Source organism: Triticum urartu, chromosome 6, assembly GCF_003073215.2.
Source record: "Triticum urartu cultivar G1812 chromosome 6, Tu2.1, whole genome shotgun sequence".
NCBI lineage: Eukaryota > Viridiplantae > Streptophyta > Magnoliopsida > Poales > Poaceae > Triticum > Triticum urartu.
In genome coordinates this window covers 157077046-157100896 of record NC_053027.1, presented here as the reverse complement: position 1 = coordinate 157100896, position 23851 = coordinate 157077046, and the positions used below count along the sequence as shown (strand labels likewise).

The 23851-nt window shown below is 44.6% G+C and overlaps 1 protein-coding gene across 2 annotated transcripts; it reads left to right on the top strand.

Moving 5' to 3' along the window:
• The first annotated feature begins 16553 nt into the window (after positions 1-16553).
• Positions 16554-21785, top strand: LOC125517540 (putative pentatricopeptide repeat-containing protein At3g47840). 2 transcript variants are annotated; one of them, XM_048682742.1, is made up of 5 exons: positions 16554-18870; positions 19954-20058; positions 20692-20772; positions 20926-21012; positions 21335-21785. In XM_048682742.1, exon 1 carries the CDS (start codon positions 16636-16638, stop codon positions 18307-18309), a length of 1674 nt encoding a protein of 557 aa, XP_048538699.1. In that variant the 5' UTR covers positions 16554-16635; the 3' UTR covers positions 18310-18870; positions 19954-20058; positions 20692-20772; positions 20926-21012; positions 21335-21785. The 2 variants fall into 2 exon arrangements, with proteins under 2 accessions (XP_048538699.1, XP_048538698.1); XM_048682741.1 differs by having other exon boundaries at positions 16632-18870; positions 20929-21012.
• The last annotated feature ends 2066 nt before the right edge of the window (positions 21786-23851 follow it).

Below are 23851 nucleotides of genomic sequence, written 5' to 3'. Positions count from 1 at the left end.
TTATAGAAATTGTTCATATCTCATGCTTCACTTATATTATTTTGATATTCTTATAGAACATCATGGTAGTTTGCATTGGCTATAAAATTAGTCCTAATATGATAGGCATCCAAGATGGGTATAATAAAAACTATCATAAAAAGTGCATTGAATAGTATGAGAAGTTTGATACTTGATGATTGTTTTGAGATATAAAGATGGTGATATTAGAGTCATGCTAGTTTAGTAGTTGTGAATTTGAGAAATACTTGTGTTAAAGTTTGTGATTCCCGTAGCATGCACGTATGGTGAACCGTTATGTGATGAAGTCGGAGCATGATTTATTTATTGATTGTCTTCCTTATGAGTGGCGGGCGGGGACGAGCGATGGTCTTTTCCTACCAATCTATTCCCCTAGGAGCATGCGTGTAGTACTTTGTTTCGATAACTAATAGATTTTGGCAATAAGTATGTGAGTTTTTATGACTAATGTTGAGTCCATGGATTATACGCACTTTCACCCTTCCACCATTGCTAGCCTCTCTAGTACCGCGCAACTTTCGCCGGTACCATAAACCCACCAATTACCTTCCTCAAAACAGCCACCATACCTACCTATTATGGCATTTCCATAGCCATTCCGAGATATATTGCCATGCAACTTACCACCGTTCTGTTTATTATGACACGCTTCATCATTGTTATATTGCTTTGCATGATCATGTGGTTGACATCGTATTTGTGGCAAAGCCACGTCCATAATTCTTTCATACATGTGACTCTTGATTCATTGCACATCCCGGTACATCGCCGGAGGCATTCACATAGAGTCATATTTTGTTCTAGTATCGAGTTGTAATTTTTGAGTTGTAAGTAAATAAAAGTGTGACGATCATAATTATTAGAGAATTGTCCCAAGTGAGGAAAGGATGATGGAGACCATGATTCCCCCACAAGTCGGGATGAGACTCCGGACAAAAATAAAAAAAGAGAAAAAAAGAAAGGCCATAAAAAAGAGAAGGCCCAAAAAAAGAGAGAAAAAGATAGAAGGGACAATGCTACTATCCTTTTACCACACTTGTGTTTCAAAGTAGCACCATGATCTTCATGATAGAGAGTCTCCTATGTTGTCACTTTCATATACTAGTGGGAATTTTACATTATAGAACTTGGCTTGTATATTCCAGTGATGGGCTTCCTCAAAATGCCCTAGGTCTTCGTGAGCAAGCAAGTAGGATGCACACCCACTTAGTTCTTTTATTGAGCTTTCATACACTTATAGCTCTAGTACATCCATTGAATGGCAATCCCTACTCACTCACATTGATATCTATTGATGGGCATCTCCATAGCCCATTGATACACCTAGTTGATGTGAGACTATTTTCTCCCTTTTGTCTTCTCCACAACCACCATTCTATTCCACCCATAGTGCTATGCCCATGGCTCACGCTCATGTATTGCGTGAAGATTGAAAAAGTTTGAGAACACCAAAAGTATGAAACAATTGCTTGGCTTGTCATCGGGGTTGTGCATGATTTAAATACTTTGTGTGGTGAATATGGAGCATAGCCAGACTATATGATTTTGTAGGGATAACTTTCTTTGGCCATGTTATTTTGAGAAGACATGATTGCTTTGTTAGTATGCTTGAAGTATTATTATTTTTATGTCAATATTAAACTTTTGTCTTGAATCTTTCAGATCTGAACATTCATGACACAATAAAGAAAATTACATTGAGAATTATGCTAGGTAGCATTCCACATCAAAAAAAATCTGTTTTTATCATTTACCTACTCGAGGACGAGCAGGAATTACGCTTGGGGATGCTTGATACGTCTCCAACGTATCTATAATTTTTTATTGTTCCATGCTATTATATTATCTGTTTTGGATGTTTAATGGGCTTTAATTTACCTTTTTATATTATTTTTGGGACTAACCTACTAACCAAAGGCCCAGTGCAAATTGCTGTTTTTTGCCTATTTCAGTGTTTCGCAGAAAAGGAATATCAAACGGAATCCAAATGGGATGAAACCTTCAGGAGAGTTTTTTTTGGAACAAACATGATCCAGGAGACTTGGAGTGGACGTCAAGAAAGAAGCGAGGAGGCCATGAGGCCGGAGGGCGCGCCCAGGGGGGTAGGCGTGCCCCCACCCTCGTGGGCCCCTCGTAGCTCCACCGACGTACTTCTTCCTCCTATATATACCCATATACCCCGAAAACATCCAGGAGCACCACGAAACCCTATTTCCACCGCCGCAACCTTCTATACCCGTGAGATCCCATCTTGGGGCCTTTTCCGGTGCTCTGTCGGAGGGGGAATCGATCACGGAGGGCTTCTACATCAACACCATAGCCTATCCGATGATGTGTGAGTAGTTTACCACAGACCTTCGGGTCCATAGTTATTAGCTAGATGGCTTCTTCTCTCTCTTTGGATCTCAATACAAAGTTCTCCTTGATTCTCTTGGAGATCTATTCGATGTAATTCTTTTTGCGGTGTGTTTGTCAAGATCCGATGAATTGTGGGTTTGTGATCAAGATTATCTATGAACAATATTTGATTCTTCTCTGAAATCTTTTATGCAAGATTTAAATATCTTTGCAAGTCTCTTCGAATTATCAGTTTGGTTTGGCCTACTAGATTGATCTTTCTTGCAACGGTAGAAGTGCTTAGCTTTGGGTTCAATCTTACGGTGTCCTTTCCCAGTGACAGAAGGGGCAGCAAGGCACGTATTGTATTTTTGCCATCGAGGATAAAAAGATGGGGTTTATATCATATTGCTTGAGTCTATCCCTCTACGTCATGTCATCTTGCCTAATTCGTTACTCTGTTCTTATGAAGTTAATACTCTAGATGCATGCTGGATAGCGGTCGATGTGTGGAGTAATAGTAGTAGATGCAGAATCGTTTCGGTGTACTGGTCGCGGATGTGATGCCTATATACATGATCATGCCTAGATATTCTCATAAGTATTCAATTTTCTATCAATTGCTCGACAGTAATTTGTTCACCCACTGTAGAAGTTGCTATCTTGAGAGAAGCCACTAGTGAAACCTATGGCCCCCGGGTCTATCTTCCATCATATTATTTCCATATCAACTTGCTATTTCTATTACAGTTTATTTTGCAATCTTTATTTTCCAATCTATATCATAAAAATACCAAAAAAATTATCTTATTATCTCTATCAGATCTCACTTTCGTAAGTGACCGTGAAGGGATTGACAACCCCTTTATCGCGTTGGTTGCGAGGTTCTTGTTTGTTTGTGCATGTACTAGGTGACTTGTGTGTTACCTCCTACTGGATTGAGACCTTGGTTCTCAAAAACTGAGGGAAATACTTACGCTACTGTGTTGCATCGCCCTTTCCTCTTCAAGGGAAAAGCAACGCATGCTCAAGAGGTAGCAGTTACCTGAAAGGGATTGACAACCCCTTTAACACGTCGGGTTGCGAGGTGTTGTTATTTGTGTGCAGGTGCAGTTTACGTTGTGTTGCTTGGTTCTCCTACTGGTTCGATAACCTTGGTTTCATAACTGAGGGAAATACCTACCGTTGCTGTGCTACATCATCCCTCCGTCTCCAGGGAAATACCGACGTAGTTCCAGCTACCATCAAGGCCCATGTTGGGCCCAAATAGGACAAGCAGTTAACAGGCCAAAATATATCTCGGGCCTGTTTGGACCAATAAAATTATGGGCTTTAAGCATACCGGTATCCACGTGGGCCATATGCCCAAAAGTGTCACGGGCCATTATCAGATGGGCTGTAAGCAAGCCAGATTCAACGCGGGTTGTAATTAGGCCCAACTGTTACACGGGCCATTAACAGGCCGATAGGCCAGTTGGGTTGAAATTTATCCATGAAGACTACGGGCCGTTAAGAGGCCTAAAGTTACTTCGGACAAGAAATAGCCTAGTTTCTGCATGGGCCGTTAAATGTCCTAAAGTTAAACAGGGCCGACAACGTCCCAGATGCACCATGGGCTGCTAACAGGCCAAAACTATTATCGGGCCAAACTGGTAAATGGGCATTTAACATGCTGAAATACAAAATTGTCTTAGAATGGGCCCAAAAGAACAGTGGCCTGTTAACAGGCCTGATCCAATATCGGCCATAATTTGGCCCAAAACACGTCAGACAATGAACGGGCCTGATCTGGTATGGGCCTCAATTTGACCCAAAACATGGCAGGCTGTTAACGACCAGCCCACTAGTGTCTAAAAAAACATGGCGGGCCTTTGGTTGGGCCGGCCTTTTCACCGGAATGAGCCTCTGTTGGGCCGTGCCACGTGTCGACGTATCATAGGCGCCTCCTGTCCAATGAGTGGATGACATCTGTCCCAACGGTGAGCCAACACGTGTTTCCTCCGTCCAATGAGAATTTTACACGTGGAAAATCCCCATTGGTCCGGGCTGTTAATGGGTTATCGGATCCAAAACCGGACTCGATAGCTTAACGACAACCTGTTACGGTCGACGCCACGTGTCGGTCACCCTTGATGAAAGAACTTCTATGACGGGTTATCGGATCCAAAACCGGACTCAATAGCTTAACGATGACCTGTTATGGTCGACGCCACGTGTCGGTCACCCTTGGCGAAAGAACTTCTATGATGCGTGATTTATCATCATGGAAGTGGACACTTCCATGATAATTTTGGTAATGTCATGGAACACTTCTACGACAGCGCATGTATGACTATCTTGATTCTGTCATAAACTCGTCATGGATGTACATGCATGACAGAAAATGTGACCTACTATGACAAACACATATCATCACGGAAGTGTATTTTTTTTAGTGTAGCAGACTTATTATGAGGAATATCACCTTCATCAAATCTACGGAGAGAGTTTACCTCTACTACCTGTGTCGGGTTATCAAGACCATGTATTCTTCAATAGGTGGTAAATTCTTAACATCTTTAGCTTTAATACCTTTTTCTTTCATAGATTTCTTTGCCTCTTGCATATCTTCAGGACTGAGAAATAGAATACCCCTTTTCTTCGGAGTTGGATTAGGAGTTGGTTCAGGAAGTGTCTAATCATTATCATTACCCAATATATTATTCAATAGCAATTCAGCTTGCTCAACAATTCTTTCCCTGAAAACACAACCAGCACAACTATCCAGGTGGTCTCTGGAAGCATCTGTTAGTCCATTGTAAAAGATATCAAGTATTTCATTTTTCTTGAGAGGATGATCAGGCAAAGCATTAAGTAATTGGAGAAGCCTCCCCAAGCTTGTGGGAGACTCTCTTCTTCAATTTGCACAAAATTAAATATTTCCCGTAAGGCAGCTTGTTTCTTATGAGCGGGAAAATATTTTGCAGAGAAGTAGTAAATTATATCCCGGGGACTACGCACACAACTAGGAACAACAGAATTAAACCATACTTTAGCATCACCCTTAATGAGAAAGGAAACAATTTGAGAATATAGTAATAACGATTTTTTTCCTGATGAGCAAATAGGGTGGCTATATCATTCAGTTTAGTAAGATGTGCCACAACAGTTTCAGATTCATAACCATAGAAAGGATCAGATTCAACCAAAGTAATTAACTCAGGATCGACGGAGAATTCATAATCCTTATCAGTAAAAAAGATAGGTGAAGTAGCAAAAGCAGGATCATATTTCATTCTAGCATTCAAGATTTTTCTTTTAGCTTAGCTAACAATTTCTTAAGATCCTCTCTATCATTGCAAGAAAAGAAGTCTCTAGCGGTTTCTTCATCCATAACATAACCCTCAGGTACAACATGCAATTCATATCTAGGGGGAGAATCATAATCTTTAGTTTTAATATAATCAGTTTCAGTAATTTCATTCTCTCTAACCCTAGCAAGTTGTTCATCAAGAAATTCACCTAGTGGCACAGTATTATCAAGCAGAGAAGTAGTTTCATCATAAGCATCATGCATAGCAGAAGTGACATTATCGATAACATGCGACATATCAGAATCAATAGCACGTGTAGGTGTCGCAAGTTTACTCAAAACAGAAGGAGAATCAAGTGCAGAGCTAGATGGCAGTTCCTTACCTCCCCTCATAGTTGAGGGATAGATCTTGGTTTTGTTGTATTTCAGATTCCTCATAGTGATCAACAGATATAAATCCCAAGTGACTCAGAGAATAGAGCTATGTTCCCCGGCAACGGCGGCAGAAAAAGGTCTTGATAACCCACAAGCATAGGGGATCGCAACAATTTTTGAGGGTAGAGTATTCAACCCAAATTTATTGCTTCGGCAAAAGGGGAGCCAAAGAATATTCTCAAGTATTAGCAGCTGAGTTTTCAATTCCACCACACCTGAAAGACTTTATATCTGCAGCAAAGTATTTAGTAGCAAAGTAATATGGAAGTAACGGTAACATCGGCAAAAGTAGCAGTAGTAGTATTGTAGCAATCGTAACAGTGGCAACAAGAAAGTAACGGAGCAAAGATCAATATGAAACGATCTCGTAGGCAATGTATCAATGCTGGATAATTATGTGGATGGCATTCATCATGCAACAGTTATAACATAGGGTGACACATAACTAGCTCCAATTCATCAATATAATGTAGGCATGTATTTCGAATATAGTCATACATGCTTATGGAAAAGAACTTGCATGACATCTTTTGTCCTATCCTCCCGTGGCAGCGGGGTCCTATTGGAAACTAAGGGATATTAAGGCCTCCTTTTAATAGATTACCGAACCAAAGCATTAGCACTTAGTGAATACATGAACTCCTCAAACTACGGTCATCACCGGGAAGTGTCCTGACTATTGTCACTCCGGGGTTGCCGGATCATAACACATAGTAGGTGACTACAACTTGCAATATTGGATCAAGAATACAAATATATTCATGAAAACATAATAGGTTCAGATCTGAAATCATGGCACTCGGGCCCTAGTGACAAGCATTAGGCATAGCAAAGACATAGCAACATCAATCTTAGAACATAGTGGATACTAGGGATCAAACCCTAACAAAACTAACTCGATTACATGGTAAATCTCATCCAACCCATCACGGTCCAGCAAGCCTACGATGAGATTACTCGCACACGGCGGTGAGCATCATGAAATTGGTGATGGACGATGGTTGATGATGACGATGGTGATGGATTCCCCTCTCCGGAGCCCAAAACGGACTCCAGATCTGCCCTCCCGAGGAAGAATAGGGCTTGGCAGCGGCTCCATCGTAAAACGCGGTGAATCCTTCTCTCTGATTTTTTTCTCCTCGAACGTGAATATATGAAGTTGGAGTTGAGGTCGGTGGAGGTCCAGGGGGCCCACAAGGACGGGTGGCGCGCCCCCCACCCTTGGGGCCAGGGTGTGGGCCCCCTTCACTTGATTCTTTCGCTAATATTTTTATTAATTCCAAAAATGATCTCCATGAATTTTTCAGGTCATTCTGAGAACTTCTATTTCTGCACAAAAATAATACCATGGCAATTGTGCTGAAAACAACGTCAGTCTGGGTTAGTTCCATTCAAATCATGCAAGTTAGAGTCCAAAACAAGTGCAAAAGAGTTTGGAAAAGTAGATATGATGGAGACGTATCATATAGCAGCACCAAAAGTTTGGCCATCCTCAAGAGGAACACGCTTCGCTCGTCCGAACTAATTCAGAAGGGGGCGTTGTTGTTGTCGTTGCAGAGGTGCAGCAGGTTGTGGTTGTGGAAGACACGTGAGCAATTCATTAAGCTTGTTATCCAACTTTGTTTCGAACAACTTCTCCATGCCATGTATCTTCTCCATGGCCTCTTCAAATCTGTTTAGCACATCTCCCACCTGGCCACTCATCATTTGCTGAAACTTATCATGCAACTCCTTGTTTGTCATGTTCTCCCAATCCAGCTTGTCAACTTGTGATCCTGGCATGGTTAGGAGCAATATAAACACACAAGAATATGATCCTACAGACTACTAGAAAGTGGTGGTGGTGGTGTGTCACAAAACCGTCAAGCAAATCTCAAATCCTTACCAGTTCTTACCCAGCAGTAGGTGGTGATCGGTAACCGATGTAATCAAAACTCCCAAAGCTTGGACAGAGCGATTGCCAGGTGGTGTCAAACGCACGATGTAGATGTATGTGGAGCTGGGAAGGCTTATGATATGGTAGCAAAAATGTTAGCAATAATCAATTCAGAGATGCAAAGTTGAATACAGTCCCAACAACGGTACTGTGCTGGTCCTAGGCTAGACCGTGCTAGAGACGCGAGCCTAGAACACTATCAAAAATCACGGCGCGACATGGAAACAAGGGAAAAGCTCACACTGGATTTGTTTTTGCGCTCTTTTTTTGTGCTCCTTTTTTTTGTCGAAAATCACTATAATGGCCAGTGTCTCAAAACTCTTTCCAAGTCAAACTAACAGGATAGGCACAAAAAGATTGACTATTTTTTTGGAAATCAGTGCAACGACGACCAAAAAGTGCGATAAAAAATCACTATGATGGCACGTGTTTCAAAAGACTCAAAAAGCCTAAAAACAGGATAGGGGGAAAATATTTTCACTCGCCGAAATTTTGGCCTAAAAACTGCCCGGGGTTCTCTAGACTCTTTTTTTACAAAACCTACTCAGGAAACGAAACACGAATCGGAAAATAGATGTATCTCGAAAACAAACATAATATGAAAAAAACTCAGATTGATGGTGGATATATTATGGTAAGATATGGCAGTGGTGGTGGTATATGGATACGGATTGGTGGTGGTATATGGATATAGATCGGTGGCTGATACATCTACAACGTATCTATAATTTTTGAATGTTCCATGCTATTATATTATCTGTTTTGGATGTTTTATACGCATTAATATGCTATTTCATATTATTTTTGGGACTAACCTATTGACCTAGAGCCCAGCACTAGTTTCTGTTTTTTCCTTGTTTTTGAGCTTCGCAGAAACGGAATACCAAACGGAGTCCAAATGGAATAAAACCTTTTGTGATGATTTTTCTTGGACCAGAAGACACCCAGGAGACTTGGAGTGCAAGTCAGAAGAGCCATGAGGCGACCACAAGGGTGGAGGGAGCGCCCAGGGGGGTAGGGCGCGGCCCCCTACCTTATGGGCCCCTCGGTGACCCCCCTAACCTAGATCTTCGTCCTATATATTCACATATATTCCCAAACCACCAGAAGCATCCACAAAAACACTTTTCCACCGGCGCAACCTTCTGTTCCCGTGAGACCCCATCTTGGGGCCTTTTCCGGCATCCTACCGGAGGGGGATTCGATCACGGAGGGCTTCTATATCAACTCTATTGCCCTTCCGATGAAGCGTGAGTAGTTTAACTCAGACCTACGGGTCCATAGCTAGTAGCTAGATGGCTTCTCTCTCTTTGATTCTCAATACCATGTTCTCCTCGATGTTCTTGGAGATCTATCCGATATAATCTTCTTTTGCGTTGTGTTTGTCGAGATCCAATGAATTGTGGATTTATGATCAGCTTATTTATGAATATTATTTGAATCTTCTCTGAATTATTTTATGCATGATTTGATATCTTTTTAATTCTCTTCAAACTATCGGTTTAGTTTGGCCAACTAGATTGGTTTTTCTTGCAATGGGAGAAGTGCTTAGCTTTGGGTTCAATCTTGTGGTGTCCTTTCCCAGTGACAGTAGGGGAAGCAAGGCACACATTGTATTGTTGCCACCAAGGATAAAAAGATGGGGTTTACATCATATTGCTTGAGTTTATTCGTCTACATCAGGTCATCTTTCTTAATGCATTACTCTGTTCTTCATGAACTTAATACTCTAGATGCAGGCAGGAGTCGGTCGATGTGTGGAGTAATAGTAGTAGATGCAGAATCGTTTCGGTCTACTTGACACAGACATGATGCCTATATTTCATAATCATTGCCTTAGATATCGTCATAACTTTGCACTTTTCTATCAATTACTCGACAGTAATTTGTTCACCCACTATATTATTTGCTATCTTGAGAGAAGCCTCTAGTGAAACCTATGGCCCCGGGTCTATTTTCCATCATATAAGTTTCTGATGTACTATTTTCCTTCATATTAGTTTCTGATCTACTATTTTGCAATCCTTTACTTTCTGATCTATAAACCAAAAAAACCCCAAAATATTTACTTTATATTTTGTTTAGTTTTATCTATCTCTATCAGATCTCACTTTTGCAAGTGACCGTGAAGGGATTGACGACCCCTTTATCGCGCTGGGTGCAAGTTGTTTGATTGTTTCTGCAGGAATTGGTGATTCGTCCGTTGTCTCCTACTGGATTGATACCTTGGTTCTCTAATTGAGGGAAATACTTATCTCTACTTTGCTGCATCACCCTTTCCTCTTTAAGGGAAAAACCAACGCAATCTCAAGAAGTAGTGGTGGCAGTTAAGCGGTGGTGGTAGATGGCAGGGGTGATGATGATGGTGCGGTGGTGGCGTGACAACTTATGACCAGAACTCTAAACTCTAAAAGACTAGATGCTAAGACCAGCAACTTTACATGATGATGCAACCGCAAATTCAACAAAGCAAAAGACTAAAAAGACTATGCAAAGGCTCAGACTGGTTCAGATATGATGAACTAACCCTAATTTTTTTGTGGATTTTTCGTGGACTATAGGTATGAAAAACATACTCGATCTAAACTACGAAAAACTGTAAAATCTCACCGAGCAACCTGGAAATCTGATACCACTTGATAGAGGCGAAGGTGTCCCAATGTTTCGATGAGATAACTATCGTTTTCTGTGGAAGTCGACTTTGACGATCCGACTAGGAACGTGCGAAGACGTCACGTCTTAGCAATCGCTAAACCAACTTCCAAGGGGTTATTGACCACGTCGGAGCACGATCAACCTGACCACGAGGGTCTATTTCCTGCAAGCAAACGAAGAACAAGCAAGAAACTGAGATTGCAATCTGGATATTGCGAATATAAGATGAAAGCTTTATTGATCAAGATGAGGTTCTGTGGCGTCTTGATCTGGTCGTTGAACACAAATGAAGTACGTGAAGTTGCAGCTATGTCGAACTTTAAATCTAAACAAAACCCAAAGACTAAACGACGCCCAAAGGGCTGTATATATGGAGCAGGGGGGATTTTGTGTCCCCTTGTAGGAGGGGTTCGAAACCAACCCTAACTTTGTTTCCCCACACATACGAACTCTAAAAACAACCTATACTTAATTATTTCGAAATTACATGGGCCTGGCCAAAAAATAAGGTGGCGCGGCACCTAAAATAAGCTATGGACGAAAGTTATGAAGGGGCGTCTTGTATATTTCGTCCATGTCCTTGTAGGTCATCACAGAGGCTTCAAAGTGCTCAAATATGCACTAGAAATGCCATTCTAGATCCCTTCGCGTGCGCCTTCATCTCCATGCTTGATCCTGCTCCAGTGTTCATCACTCTTGTCCATGCTAGGCCCTTCACTAGTAATCAACACAACTGTATCCAATTTAGGCAACATCATATTCTCATGAACATTAAAATTGTCACAAAGAAATGAAAGTACCTGGTAATTCAATTGGCGTGCACGAGCTCTAGTAATTGGTTTAGTATGTGTAGCGGCAGGGGTTGTGGGTGTAACAATGGTATTGATGTCCTCATGAAATTCCAATGTACATGGAGACAGAAGTGAAATTTGAGGGCCACAAATATGTTGTATCGTGGATGTCCCCCTTTACATCATTGTTTTATGAAATGCACTAACGCTCCCGAAAGGTTGTTCTCAGAATATTTGTATATTTGTTACAACAAGTATGATTTGGTGTGAAGTTTGCCAATGTTGTGTGATGAACCTTGATGTTTAGTATTGAATTATTAGTAAGTGTTTAGTAACCTCCTGCTTTTTTGAGATGTTACTTTTGTAGCAAAGTTGTTTTTGGTATAACTTTAACCTATATTGGGCAGTTGCTGAAGGAAATATGCCCTAGAGGCAATAATAAAGTTATTATTTATTTCCTTATTTCATGATAAATGTTTATTATTCATGCTAGAATTGTATTAACCGGAAACATAATACATGTGTGAATACATAGACAAACAAAGTGTCACTAGTATGCCTCTACTTGACTAGCTCATTAATCAAAGATGGTTATGTTTCCTAACCATGAACAATGAGTTGTTATTTGATTAACGAGGTCACATCATTAGTTGAATGATCTGATTGACATGACCCATTCCATTAGCTTAGCACCCGATCGTTTAGTATGTTGCTACTGCTTTCTTCATGACTTATACATGTTCCTATGACTATGAGATTATGCAACTCCCGTTTACCGGAGGAACACTTTGGGTGCTACCAAACATCACAACGTAACTGGGTGATTATAAAGGAGCATTACAGGTGTCTCCAAAGGTAGATGTTGGGTTGGCGTATTTCGAGATTAGGATTTGTCACTCCGATTGTCGGAGAGGTATCTCTGGGCCCTCTCGGTAATACACATCACATAAGCCTTGCAAGCATTACAACTAATATGTTAGTTGTGAGATGATGTATTACGGAACGAGTAAAGAGACTTGCCAGTAACGAGATTGAACTAGGTATTGGATACCGACGATCGAATCTCGGGCAAGTAACATACCGATGACAAAGGGAACAACGTATGTTGTTATGCGGTCTGACCGATAAAGATCTTCGTAGAATATGTAGGAGCCAATATGGGCATCCAGGTCCCGCTATTGGTTATTGACCGGAGACATGTCTCGGTCATGTCTACATTGTTCTCGAACCCGTAGGGTCCGCACGCTTAAGGTTACGATGATAGTTATATTATGAGTTTATGCATTTTGATGTACCGAAGGTTGTTCGGAGTTCCGGATGTGATCAGGAACATGACGAGGAGTCTCGAAATGGTCAAGACGTAAAGATTGATATATTGAAAGCCTATGTTTGGACATCGGAAGTGTTCCGGGTGAAATCGGGATTTTACCGGGTTACCGGGAGGTTGCCGGAACCCCCCGGGAGCCATATGGGCCTTCATGGGCCTTAGTGGAAAGGAGAAAGGGGCAGCCCAAGGTGGCTGCACCACTTCCCCCTCCCCTAGTCCTATTAGGACTAGGAGAAGGTGGCCGGCCCCCCTCTCCCTCTTTCCCCCTTTGGGGAATCCTAGTTGGAATAGGATTGGAGGGGAGTCCTACTCCCGGAAGGAGTAGGACTCCTCCTGCGCCTCCCTCCTTGGCCGGCCAGCCTCCCCCCCTCTACTCCTTTATATACGGAGGCAGGGGACACCTCTAGACACACAAGTTGATCCACGTGATCTATTCCTTAGCCGTGTGTGGTGCCCCCTGCCACTATATACCTCGATAATACTGTAGCGGAGTTTAGGCGAAGCCCTGCTGCTGTAGTACATCAAGATCGTCACCACGCCGTCGTGCTGACGGAACTCTTCCCCGACACTTTGCTGGATCGGAGTCCGGGGATCGTCATCGAGCTGAACGTGTGCTCAAACTCGGAGGTGCCGTAGTTTCGGTGCTTGATCGATTGGATCGTGAAGACGTACGACTACTTCCTCTACGTTGTGTGATCGCTTCCGCAGTCGGTCTGCGTTGGTACGTAGACAACACTCTCCCCTCTCGTTGCTATGCATCACATGATCTTGCGTGTGCGTAGGAAAATTTTGAAATTACTACGAAACCCAACAGTTGCTTTGCTTATGCATGGATGTGCTGCAAACTTTGTTTTAGATTAGGACATTGCTCTCTCATGTTCGCCCTCTTGGTACCGAACTGGATGGAAGTGTTTACCTTTCATGGTCTCATGAATGTACCGAACTTAATATTGTCTTATAATCTCACGATGATGTTGAACTCGATGATGTCTTCTATTATAAATGAATGTTTCTTCTTTTTTTTCCTCTTCTTTATCATCATCTTCTTCTTCTTTATTTTGTTGTCCTATTTCAATACGTACGCTAAACCAGGATTCCCACTAACTCGAGAATTACTTGCTTCACCACATCGTTGGGACCGGCACCCTCGCGCCAAGACGTGTTTCTGATCTAGTGAGCATGAGAAGAGGAGACCTACACGCGCGCTCCTCCTCCTCCCTCGCCTCGCCACACCAGGTCTCGTCACGACGCGCCGCGGGTTGCGGGAATGAGCCGAGGACATAGCTATGCATGTTGTCTATATTTTTGCTGCTCGGAAAAAAATAATGAGTCATTAATTAATAATTAACAGATGCATTAATTACTGAATTGTTTTCGATTTTGTTGGATCGTGACTCGGACGTGGGGTTTACTCTCACGATCTACCCGGCCGCATTATATAGTCAGTCAAATGTCTACCTAGTCGCCGCCGAATCGTATGGATTCGCACCACCGTTTCAGATCATTGCGCCACCACGCAAGTCTTCTCCACCCCTCCTTTTGGCGTGCACCGCTTAGGGGCAATAGGCCTCCGGAACCCCGCCTCTCGTGATCCTATACGGGAGAGGGATGATCAAATTTTTGTGGAGTGCACTCGCGCGACTGCTGGCAGCGACGACTTCACCAACGACGACTTCTTCCACGACCTCGGCAACCTCTTCCTCAAGGACATGGGCGACAACCTCAACACCAACGGTGTTGCTTCCGTTGCACCGTATGTGATTCTGGCCCTCCTATTCGAGATCATGGTAGAATTCATGTTTCTAGTCTGTGTCCTAGATTCGATCTGTTCATCTGCTATGCTAGTTCACATGATTAGTTTAATCTTTGTTATTGCTGTCATGATTTATTTTATATTTATTCGGACTAAATCTCATAGTAATTTGCTTATATATTCAACACTTCATGGCTGAAGATGTGGTTCTGCTCGTTTTTTAGAAACAAAGAGAGCAGACCAAAATGCCAATGCTTGCATCGGTCGTACAATCCCCAGTTGACTGGCTAACTCGCACGATGTCGTCACAGTACATCAGCGGCTTTGCTACATCAATGGAGCTTTACGGGCTTGGCGCCCACCCCCACCAGTTAAAATCAGGGGGCGATTAATTAGGAGGAGATGGCTATTTAGTCCAATTAAAAAAGAACAAGTCAGCCACAATTAAAAAGGATGGAGTAAGCCATCGGAGGGAGTTCCCAAACTTAATGTCGATGCCACTTTTGATCCTGATAGGGGAACAGGGGGTGCAATCTCACGGGATGAAGCTGGTTTCTTCGTCGCAGCCTCATGAGGTGATATCCCTTTTGTGGAAGACGCGGCTACGGCAGAAGCTAGAGGTATGCGATATGGGCTCTTACTCGCAAATGAAGTTGGGTGCAATAAAATTTGCGTCGAGTCCGATTGCATGGAGGTCGTTGAAGTCATGCAGGGGGGGGGGGTAGTTCGCTAGGCCTGGTAGCCGCAATTTATGAATAATGTTCTTTTCTTGCTAGAAATTTTATTTCTTTTATGTTTTCCCACTGCCCTAGGGAGGCCAATGCGGTGGCAGATTTATTGGCTAGAAACTCGGAGTTCTCTCATACAATTGTTTGAAAATCGAAGCCTGCAGGGTTTCTAGTAGATGTATTAACAAACGATGTATCATTTTTTGTGCATGAAATATAAACCGCCATGATGGCTTTCTCTCAAAATAAAAAAGAAACAAGTCAGCAGGTCCGTAGAATCCCGTTGCTTTAGTGCGTGTATCTAGCATTTTTGGTACATCAGCCACATCTGACGGCTCACGCGCGGCCGCTCGGGAAGCCAGAATCGTGCGCGTGCACGATGAAGTATTTATCTCTATTCTTATAAAAACAGAGTTGGTGATGATGGTGTGTCCGTCATCCTATAATGTAGGCCGTCCGATTTATATTTGACGGATAGGAAGGAAACTATGGCAATTTTATAAAAAGATACCCACACACCTCTTCACAATTGCAAATAAGGCCTTCCTTTATTCATCATTTTTCCTTATAAGATAAACTACTTATACAAATGCATCTTAATGTTCCGTGCAATGCACGGGCATTTTGCTAGTATAGGAGAAAAAAGGGGGTAAAATCCAGGCGGGGAAAACCGGAAAAGGAGGGTTTGCGCGGGCCGTCTCGTGCAGTCGTGCTCTCGCGCGCTTCGCCGCGAAGAGCCCAGCTCCGGCCGGTCGAGCGCCGTACCGCAGAGGAGAAACCACGCCGCGCAGCCGTTGGGGACTGGGCAGGAGCGCCGCCGCGGGCCGGGGAGGAGTTCCAGGCCGCCGGGGGGACTCAAATGGTGACGCGCTTCGCTCCCCGCGTGAAATCTCCCCGTCTCGGTCGCTCCATGTGGGCCGAAGCTGCTCCTCTTCGTTTCGAACCACACCCACCGCCCGTCTTCTCCGTGCCGCCACTGCAAGACCTCAACGCCCGGCTGAAGCGCCTGGTCCAGTCGGGCAGGTTCTCGGACGCGCAGGCCCTGTTCGACGGGGCGCCGCACCGCGACGAGGCCTCCTACTCCGCCCTCCTCGCGGGCCATGCCGCGGCGGGGGACGTCGCCGGCGCCATGGCGCTCTTCTCCCGCATCCGCGCATCCTCGCTCCCGGCCGCTGACCCCTTCGTGCTCAGCCTCGCGTTCAAGGCCTGCGCCGCGGCCGCCGACGCCAGCCACGCCGCGTCACTGCACGCCTTCGCCGTCAGGTCCTCGGCCGTCTCCTCCGTCTTCGTCGCCACCGCGCTGGCCGACGCCTACGCCAAGGCCGGCCGCCTCGCGCTGGCGCTCAGGGTGTTCGACGAAATGCCGCTCAAGAACGTGGTCTCCTGGACCACGCTCATCTCCGCACTGGCGCGGGCCGGCCGCCGCCACGACGCGGTCCGCCGCTTCGCCGAGATGCGAGCCTCCGGCATGCCCTGCGACTCGCACGCCTTCGCGGCTGCGCTCACCGCGTGCGCCGACACCGGGCTGCTGTCGCGCGGCCGTGAGGTGCACTCGCTCTGCGCCAAGCTCGGCTTCGACGCCACACCCTACGTCGCCAACACACTTGCCACGCTGTACGCGCGCTGCGGGGACGTCCACCGCGCACTGGCTGCGGTCGGCCGCATGGGCTCGCGAGACGTTGCCGCGTGGACGACTGTGATATCCTCCTACGCGCAGACTGGTCGTGCCAAGGAAGCCATCCTGGCATTCGTCGCGATGCTTCGTGACGGGGCATCAAACGCGGCAAGGCCCAACGAATACACATACGCTGCAGTTATTGCTGCGTGTGCAAATATTTCGTGTGTACATCTTGGAGAGCAGTTGCACGCGCAAGCTGCACAAAGAGGGTTCGCCAGCTCGCGCTCGGTGGGCAATTCACTCGTCACACTCTATGCCCGCGCCGCCGGTCGTCTGTCAGCAGCCGATGCGGTGTTCCAGGAAAGTGCTGCCAAGGATGTTGTCTCTTGGAGTGCAATCATATCAGGCTATGCGCAGGAAGGGCTTGCCGGGGAGGCTTTCGCCCTGTTTACTGAAATGCGACGGCACCATTGTCCTCGTCCGAATGAGTTTACTCTTGCCAGTCTCCTCAGTGCGTGCGCAACTGCTGCGTCACTGGACGCTGGTCGCCAACTCCACGCACTTGCTGTCGCTGCTGGACTTGAACACCATGCCATGGTCAGGAGCGCGCTCATTGACATGTATGGAAAGAGTGGCAACATGTCAGATGCTGATGTTGTATTTTCGAATCGCACGAAAGATGATGTGGTTTCATGGACCGCGATGATCGTCGGGAATGCTGGGCATGGCCACAGCGAAAGGGCACTTGAATTGTTTGAGGAAATGTGCCGTGTTGGGCTAAAGCCGGACCATGTTGCGTTCATTGGTGTGCTCAGTGCTTGCTGTCATGCTGGGGCAGTTGAGCTTGGATTGAGGTACCTCAATGCAATGAGCAAAAGCTACGGACTGGAGCCGTCAAAGGAGCACTATGGCTGTGTCGTAGATTTGTTGGGCAGAGCTGGTAGAATAGATGAGGCTGAGGAGTTGATTGGTGGTATGGCAGCTAATGAAAGAGATGGCGTTGTTTGGACATCTTTGCTTAGGGCATGTGCAGCTCGAGGGGAAGAGCAAACCGGGAAGAAAGCTGCAGAGAGGGTAATGGAGGCAGAGCCATGGGGTGCAGGAGCACATGTGGCAATGGCAAATCTATACGCCAGCAAGGGACAGTGGTGTGAGGCAGCACAAGAGAGACATATGATGAAGCAGAAAGGGGTTGTGAAAGGAGTAGGCTGGTCATCAGTCACAGTTGGAGGGGAGGAGAGGGGAGTTGGGGTGTTTGTTGCAGGTGACCGGACACACCCCCAAGACAATTTGATCTATGAGATGCTTGACTTGATTTACTATGGAGTTGGAATGGCTCGGTATGTACCCGATCAGATGAATTTAGCATCTGAGGTAGAGCTAATGGTTAACACTTACAGTAGTAGTTATAACTGAGTAATTTCAGAAGGAGATAGGCTTGAAAAGAGAAAAAATATATAGAAGTCCTTGGCACGATGAGCGCTAATGCAGCCATGCGACTTAAAAGTTCTGCTGCTGTGCTGAAGTACTGATTTAGTACTAGTAGTTCTTTGGTATTACCACCGGGGCTTTGATCTTGGTATACTTTTGATAAGATGGTTGATTGCCTGCAGCATATATGTATGAGGCAAGAGTTCTCCGTTGAAGCTTCAGCGCTCAGGCTGGTGCCAAAAGTAGCAGTTCTGTGTCTACCACAGATCAGAGCAACAAAAGTTCTGATATCTGCATCAGAATTGCATTGAAGATCACTCCTTGCTCTATGGACTAATACATGTTTGCGGCATTGCACAAAGGCTTGGACCAGACAATGATGTGATGGGGGATTGATGTTTTTTTCTCTCTTAAGAAGTGTGTGCCTCACTGATCCCCTTCTTTTGAAGGAAGCCAGACCACATTAGATATATCAGCATTCTTTCCAGCAACATTGTTGCACCGGTGGCACCCAAAGTCGTGTCAACTTGTATATCATACTAATTGGTTAGTATCTTGATTCTTGACAAATATATTGATAGCTAGGTGGTGATTCAGCTGAAGCTGGGTAGACATCACTCTGGTCGATAATTTTGAGTCTGGGTTTGCAGAGCTGATGCCTTTAGTCATTTTGAGATAATTGCTACTCCCTTCGTTTCGAATTATAAGATGTTCTAAATTTTTCTGAATTGGATGTATATAGCCGTGTTTTAGTGTGTTTGTTCACTCATTTTAGTCCGCATGTAGTCCATATTGAAATATCTAAAACATCTTATAATTTGGAATGAAGGTAGTACTTGCCTACCCGCCAAATACTCTAATCTTGGTCATTGTCAGGGTCACCGGGGTGCCACCACAAATATGATAGAAACAGGATAGCTATCAGCAAAGTATCTAAGTTCGAGCTAACAACATCTACAAACTTAGAACTGATGTGCACATGTGCTGATGCGCATACAGAGTTAAAGAAATAAGAAAAATGAATATAATTGAATAAGTTTTTTTGTGGGATATAATTGAATAAGTTTCAGTTTATTTAGAATGTACAAATCAAAGGAGATAGAAAAAAAATTACATCTATGAAAGGAATATAGATGATCATCTGAAAGGAGTCATCGCAAAGGCAATTAAGGATGGCAGAATTATTGACATTCCATTTTCTAATGTATTTTATAAGCTTATCCTAGGACAGGTATCTTGGACCCTACATTTTTGAAATGTATATTGTGTTTATTACGCTTTCTTACTTTTGTTAGCCTATATAGTAAGCATTTCTTGTTAGGAGCTTAATATATACGGTAACAATTCATTTGATCCTAAACTGGCAACGACCCTCATGGAATTCAAAGCACTTGTCAAAAGAAATACTAAGTCATGTTCGATGGGGGATATACCAGAACACATCTGATTTGTCTTAATGAGGTTGTAAAATTGAGGATCTTGATATTGACTTTGCGGTCCCAGGGTATCCAGAATATGTGCTTTCTTCAGAGGGTACCTCAGATAATGTAACTGATATGACTGCACTCTCAGTTGCTGGCTTCTCAGCAGATTTAAAAGTATTCTCTAAATTACTCATGTTATTTTTAGGTAACTGATGAGAGTTTGGAAGAATATGTTTCTTTTGTTGTCAACACTACGGTTAAAAGTGGAATCTCAAGACAACTGGAGGCTTTTAAGTCAGGATTCAGTCAGGTATGCTGTATCATGGCGCTGCTCTCGTCTGTTTTTTACTTAGGTAACTTGGGACAGCTTTTCAGTTACACCATCTGAAAGAAGCTTTTGAATTACACTATGGCTAGGTTGGCCCCAGTTCACAAATTGGGGAGTGTGAGTAGATGTATTGTTACTTAGAAGCTATCAGGGCTCCACATTTCGTAGTTTATACGAGTTCTACTCCCTTTGATAAAGTTACTAGGTTGCTGTTTCCTACTAGCATTTTATCTTTAGAGGAACTTGGCAGTAATGCTCTAATTTGACAATGCAAAAACCCTTTCCTTATTTTTTTAAACCCTGTGTATTTCTTAAGCAATCTTAATCCAATATGTATAAACTTATACTTGTTTCTGAAAGTAATTATTTTGCTTCGGCAGTCGACTTGCTCTCTGTCCTTTTACTACATTTGTCCATTCAGGTGTATTTAGATGTGAGATTGCTTTCTGTACTTTGATCTGTAACTCATGAGGCTTACATGGGCCCTATAGGGTGACATGCACTCGATGTTCACTTCTCATTTTATACATTTCACTCTTCTCTGGTGTTGTCTCTTACTGCCCGCACAGTCAAAAAATCCATTTTGTTGTTGTCCACTGACACTGGGGATTGCAGGTATTTCTACTAAGCACACTTCAGGTATTCTCAGAGGATGAGCTGGAGAGATGACTCTGTGGAGAACAAGATAATTGGGATGTATGTGCTTGTCTTTTGTTGGAAGTTGTTGATTTTTTTTGTAACCATTCAATTTTGCGAAAATTTTGTTTTCCGTTACTGACCCCTTGCTTCTGATAACTTTGTGGAACTTGTGGATCACATAAAAATTTGATCATGGCTACGCACCTCCAGCAGTCCTGCAATCTTCTCTCGGATGATGACCTGCCTAGTGTGATGATTTGCGCTAACTATCTCAAGTGACCTGCCTACTGCACCAAGGTCTGAACTCACTACCCTTCTATAAATTGAGCATCATAGTAGATTAATTTAAATCTATTCTTCTCGCCCTTTTTATTAATTTAAGTTAGGTTCTGTAATGTCTCGACGTAACACTTGAGCTAAAAAAGCTATGGACTATGAAGTATGAACCACCAATCGCTCAACCCAGGCACGTCCAAGTCAGTCGTAATTGGCATTCTGAACATGCTATTTCAGGCATGATGATTTGCAGTAGTTAGTTCCAGTTATTGCATGTTTGTATTTCCTGAAACGGTACCATATGATGACCTCTATGCTGATGAGGTTATCTCCCACTGGGCAGGCCCATGGCGACATATTACCCAGCTAAGGCCCATGGAGGCTCAAGCTCATTATCTTTACAGCCCAAGGCAATGCTAGTAACAGGGGGGTTTATCAGTCAGTGTGGGCACCCGTAAGGGGGATTCCATCAGTCGACGATCAGTTGGATTAATCGAGGACACGATATGACGGAACCTAAACTGGCAGATCTCGAGGTAGGGGATTCTAAGATGGGCGTCTAGGAACGATGGTAACGCGCCCTGTTGGAGTTGTGTCGAATATAGTGTACGAGGTAGATTACAGTTGGATTTGTAGTTGTATTGTGTTTAGATAGGATATAGAGTCATGTTCTAATAGGACACTTGTATACTAGGCCTCTCATATATAGCGGGGCTAGACACATGATGTAACCTATGCCAACATAATAGCACAGGCACGTAAGGGGGAGCTGGCGGCGTGTGCCGACGCCCGGATGGCCGGTGTGCGGTATTGTGACGGTGTCATGGGGAGGAGCGCCCATAGTCAAGCCCCGGAGATGTAACCATATCGGTGAACCTTGTTAACAAATGTCGGTGTCGTGCTCGTGTGATTACTTGATCCTCAGATGATCGACAGTATGTCTCGGATTTTATTCTAACAAGTGGTATCATGAGCTAGGTTGTTTGGAGGTAGTGGATTGTTGATCAAAGAGGTGGAGCAGAATTTGTCGAATCGGTCGGCGGTCGAATCATGCGACTGGAAAAGATTGATGGAGGCGGCGGGAGTTCTGTTCGTGTGAGAAGCAATCGAGCCGTACATCTCGGCGAGATCGGATGTGCCGACGGTGGCGTAACAGGTCTGGAGTTCGGCTCGATCCTGCGACGTGCGAAGGCGCTACGCACCAAGGGCTACGTTGGCCCCAGGCAGCGGCCCAGGTGCAGAGGTCCAAAAGCTGGCGGGGCCTCGGGGCCAGGCGCTAGAGGCAGACGCAGGCTCAAGGAGCGGAGGCGTGGACGAGGCACGGTGTACGGAAGTGCAAGCTGCAGCCGTTCCTGAGATTTGTTTTGGACAAAAAAAGGGACCGAGTCCCAGGAGGAGCCGTGTTCTCCTCGTCTATGTGGCGGGTTAATATCAGTCAGTAAGGGAGACAAAGGCACGAGGCAAAGCCGATCAGATCTGTAGAAAATAATTCATCGCTGATTGTGTTCATCCATCGGGAAGGCAAGGGCTTTAGCTAGGCAAAGCTAGCAGTGGAGTTGAGCCACGGGAGACACCACGTGAAGGCCAAGAATGATTCTTTGGTTTGTTTAGCTATTAGTACGTGGAGATTCAGTTCGTGTACTTGGGGCATTGTGTGGAAAGCTTAGATATTTTCTTTCATAGGGTCAGTCATACAAAGGACCATGGCGCCAACGGGTACCAAGTTTGAGGTGAAGAAGTTCACGGAACTGAAAACCTTGGATTATGGCAGATAAGGGTGAAAGATTTGCTGGCGTAACATGGATGCTTGAAGGTGTTGTAGGAAGTCATGTCAGCTAAGATGAGATTATCATGTGATGGATGGAAATGGCGCAGAAGATGATCTGGGAGTCTGGGTCGGACTAGATAGTCTGACGGATCGACGTGAGTCGGTTGGTACAGAAGACGGTGGTGGAATCAGCGACGACGACATAGGTGCGTGATGCTGATAGTGACCGACTTCTGGGGCGTGGAAACACGTGGCGCAGGCCCGAGGGTTTGTGTGGCTTCGACAAGACTATGGCGCAGGGTTGATTCAAGACGGTGCACAAGAGAGCTTGGAGTCGACGAGGTGCGGGGTGGCAAGTACAACCACTATGGAGTCATGTTGAAGGTGGAGCTGGATTGAGGAGCTACGGTGTAAGAATCCAGAGAATCGAAGCCTATTCAGCGGAGGAAACGAGTGACATGCAGTTCGGACTGGAGCCCAGTAGTCTGATGGAAGCGTGAAACTCGTCATCGGTCGGTGATGATCGGTGGTACTATGCAGTGGGGGTTGAGTGATGTGGTTTCGCGACCCTTGAGACTCGACCGGGACAGCGGAGGCTCGACGCGGTAATAGCGGCGAGGCGTGCAGTATGCACGGGACATAGAGACGGGTCAGGGCTCTTGTGGTCATACATGTGGTGAGACAACTGCGAATTTGACTCGGGATGACTACAAGCAACGGTGAAATTCCTTCAAGTTTCAGACAGGCGATCAAGAAAGGAGCGGTGATGTTGAGTTTAGGTAACTCTTATGTGTGACATCCAATATGTGAGTTGTTCACTTTCACGCAGGTCAGTGATCAGTGTGTGATGGTGTTGGACTGATACTCTGAAAGTTGAAAGCACAAACTAGAGTAACAAGGAACTTAATTTTGCTCGAGTGTTGATCATGGTCAAGAAAAGAAGGGACTACAAGTTGCAGGAGGAGTCATATGGAGTCTTTGGAGTAGCAGCGATTCTCATGGGATAAGCTCAAGTCTGATGTACATGGAAGTTTGACGCATGGACAAATCCAGGATGGTGTAGAATATTCGCCAAGGTGGAGTTTGTTGGAG

Excerpts from the sequence above, each read along its gene's own strand:
- LOC125517540 (XM_048682742.1), top strand. The coding sequence starts at position 16,636 with ATGCCGCTCAAGAACGTGGTCTCCTGGACCACGCTCATCTCCGCACTG.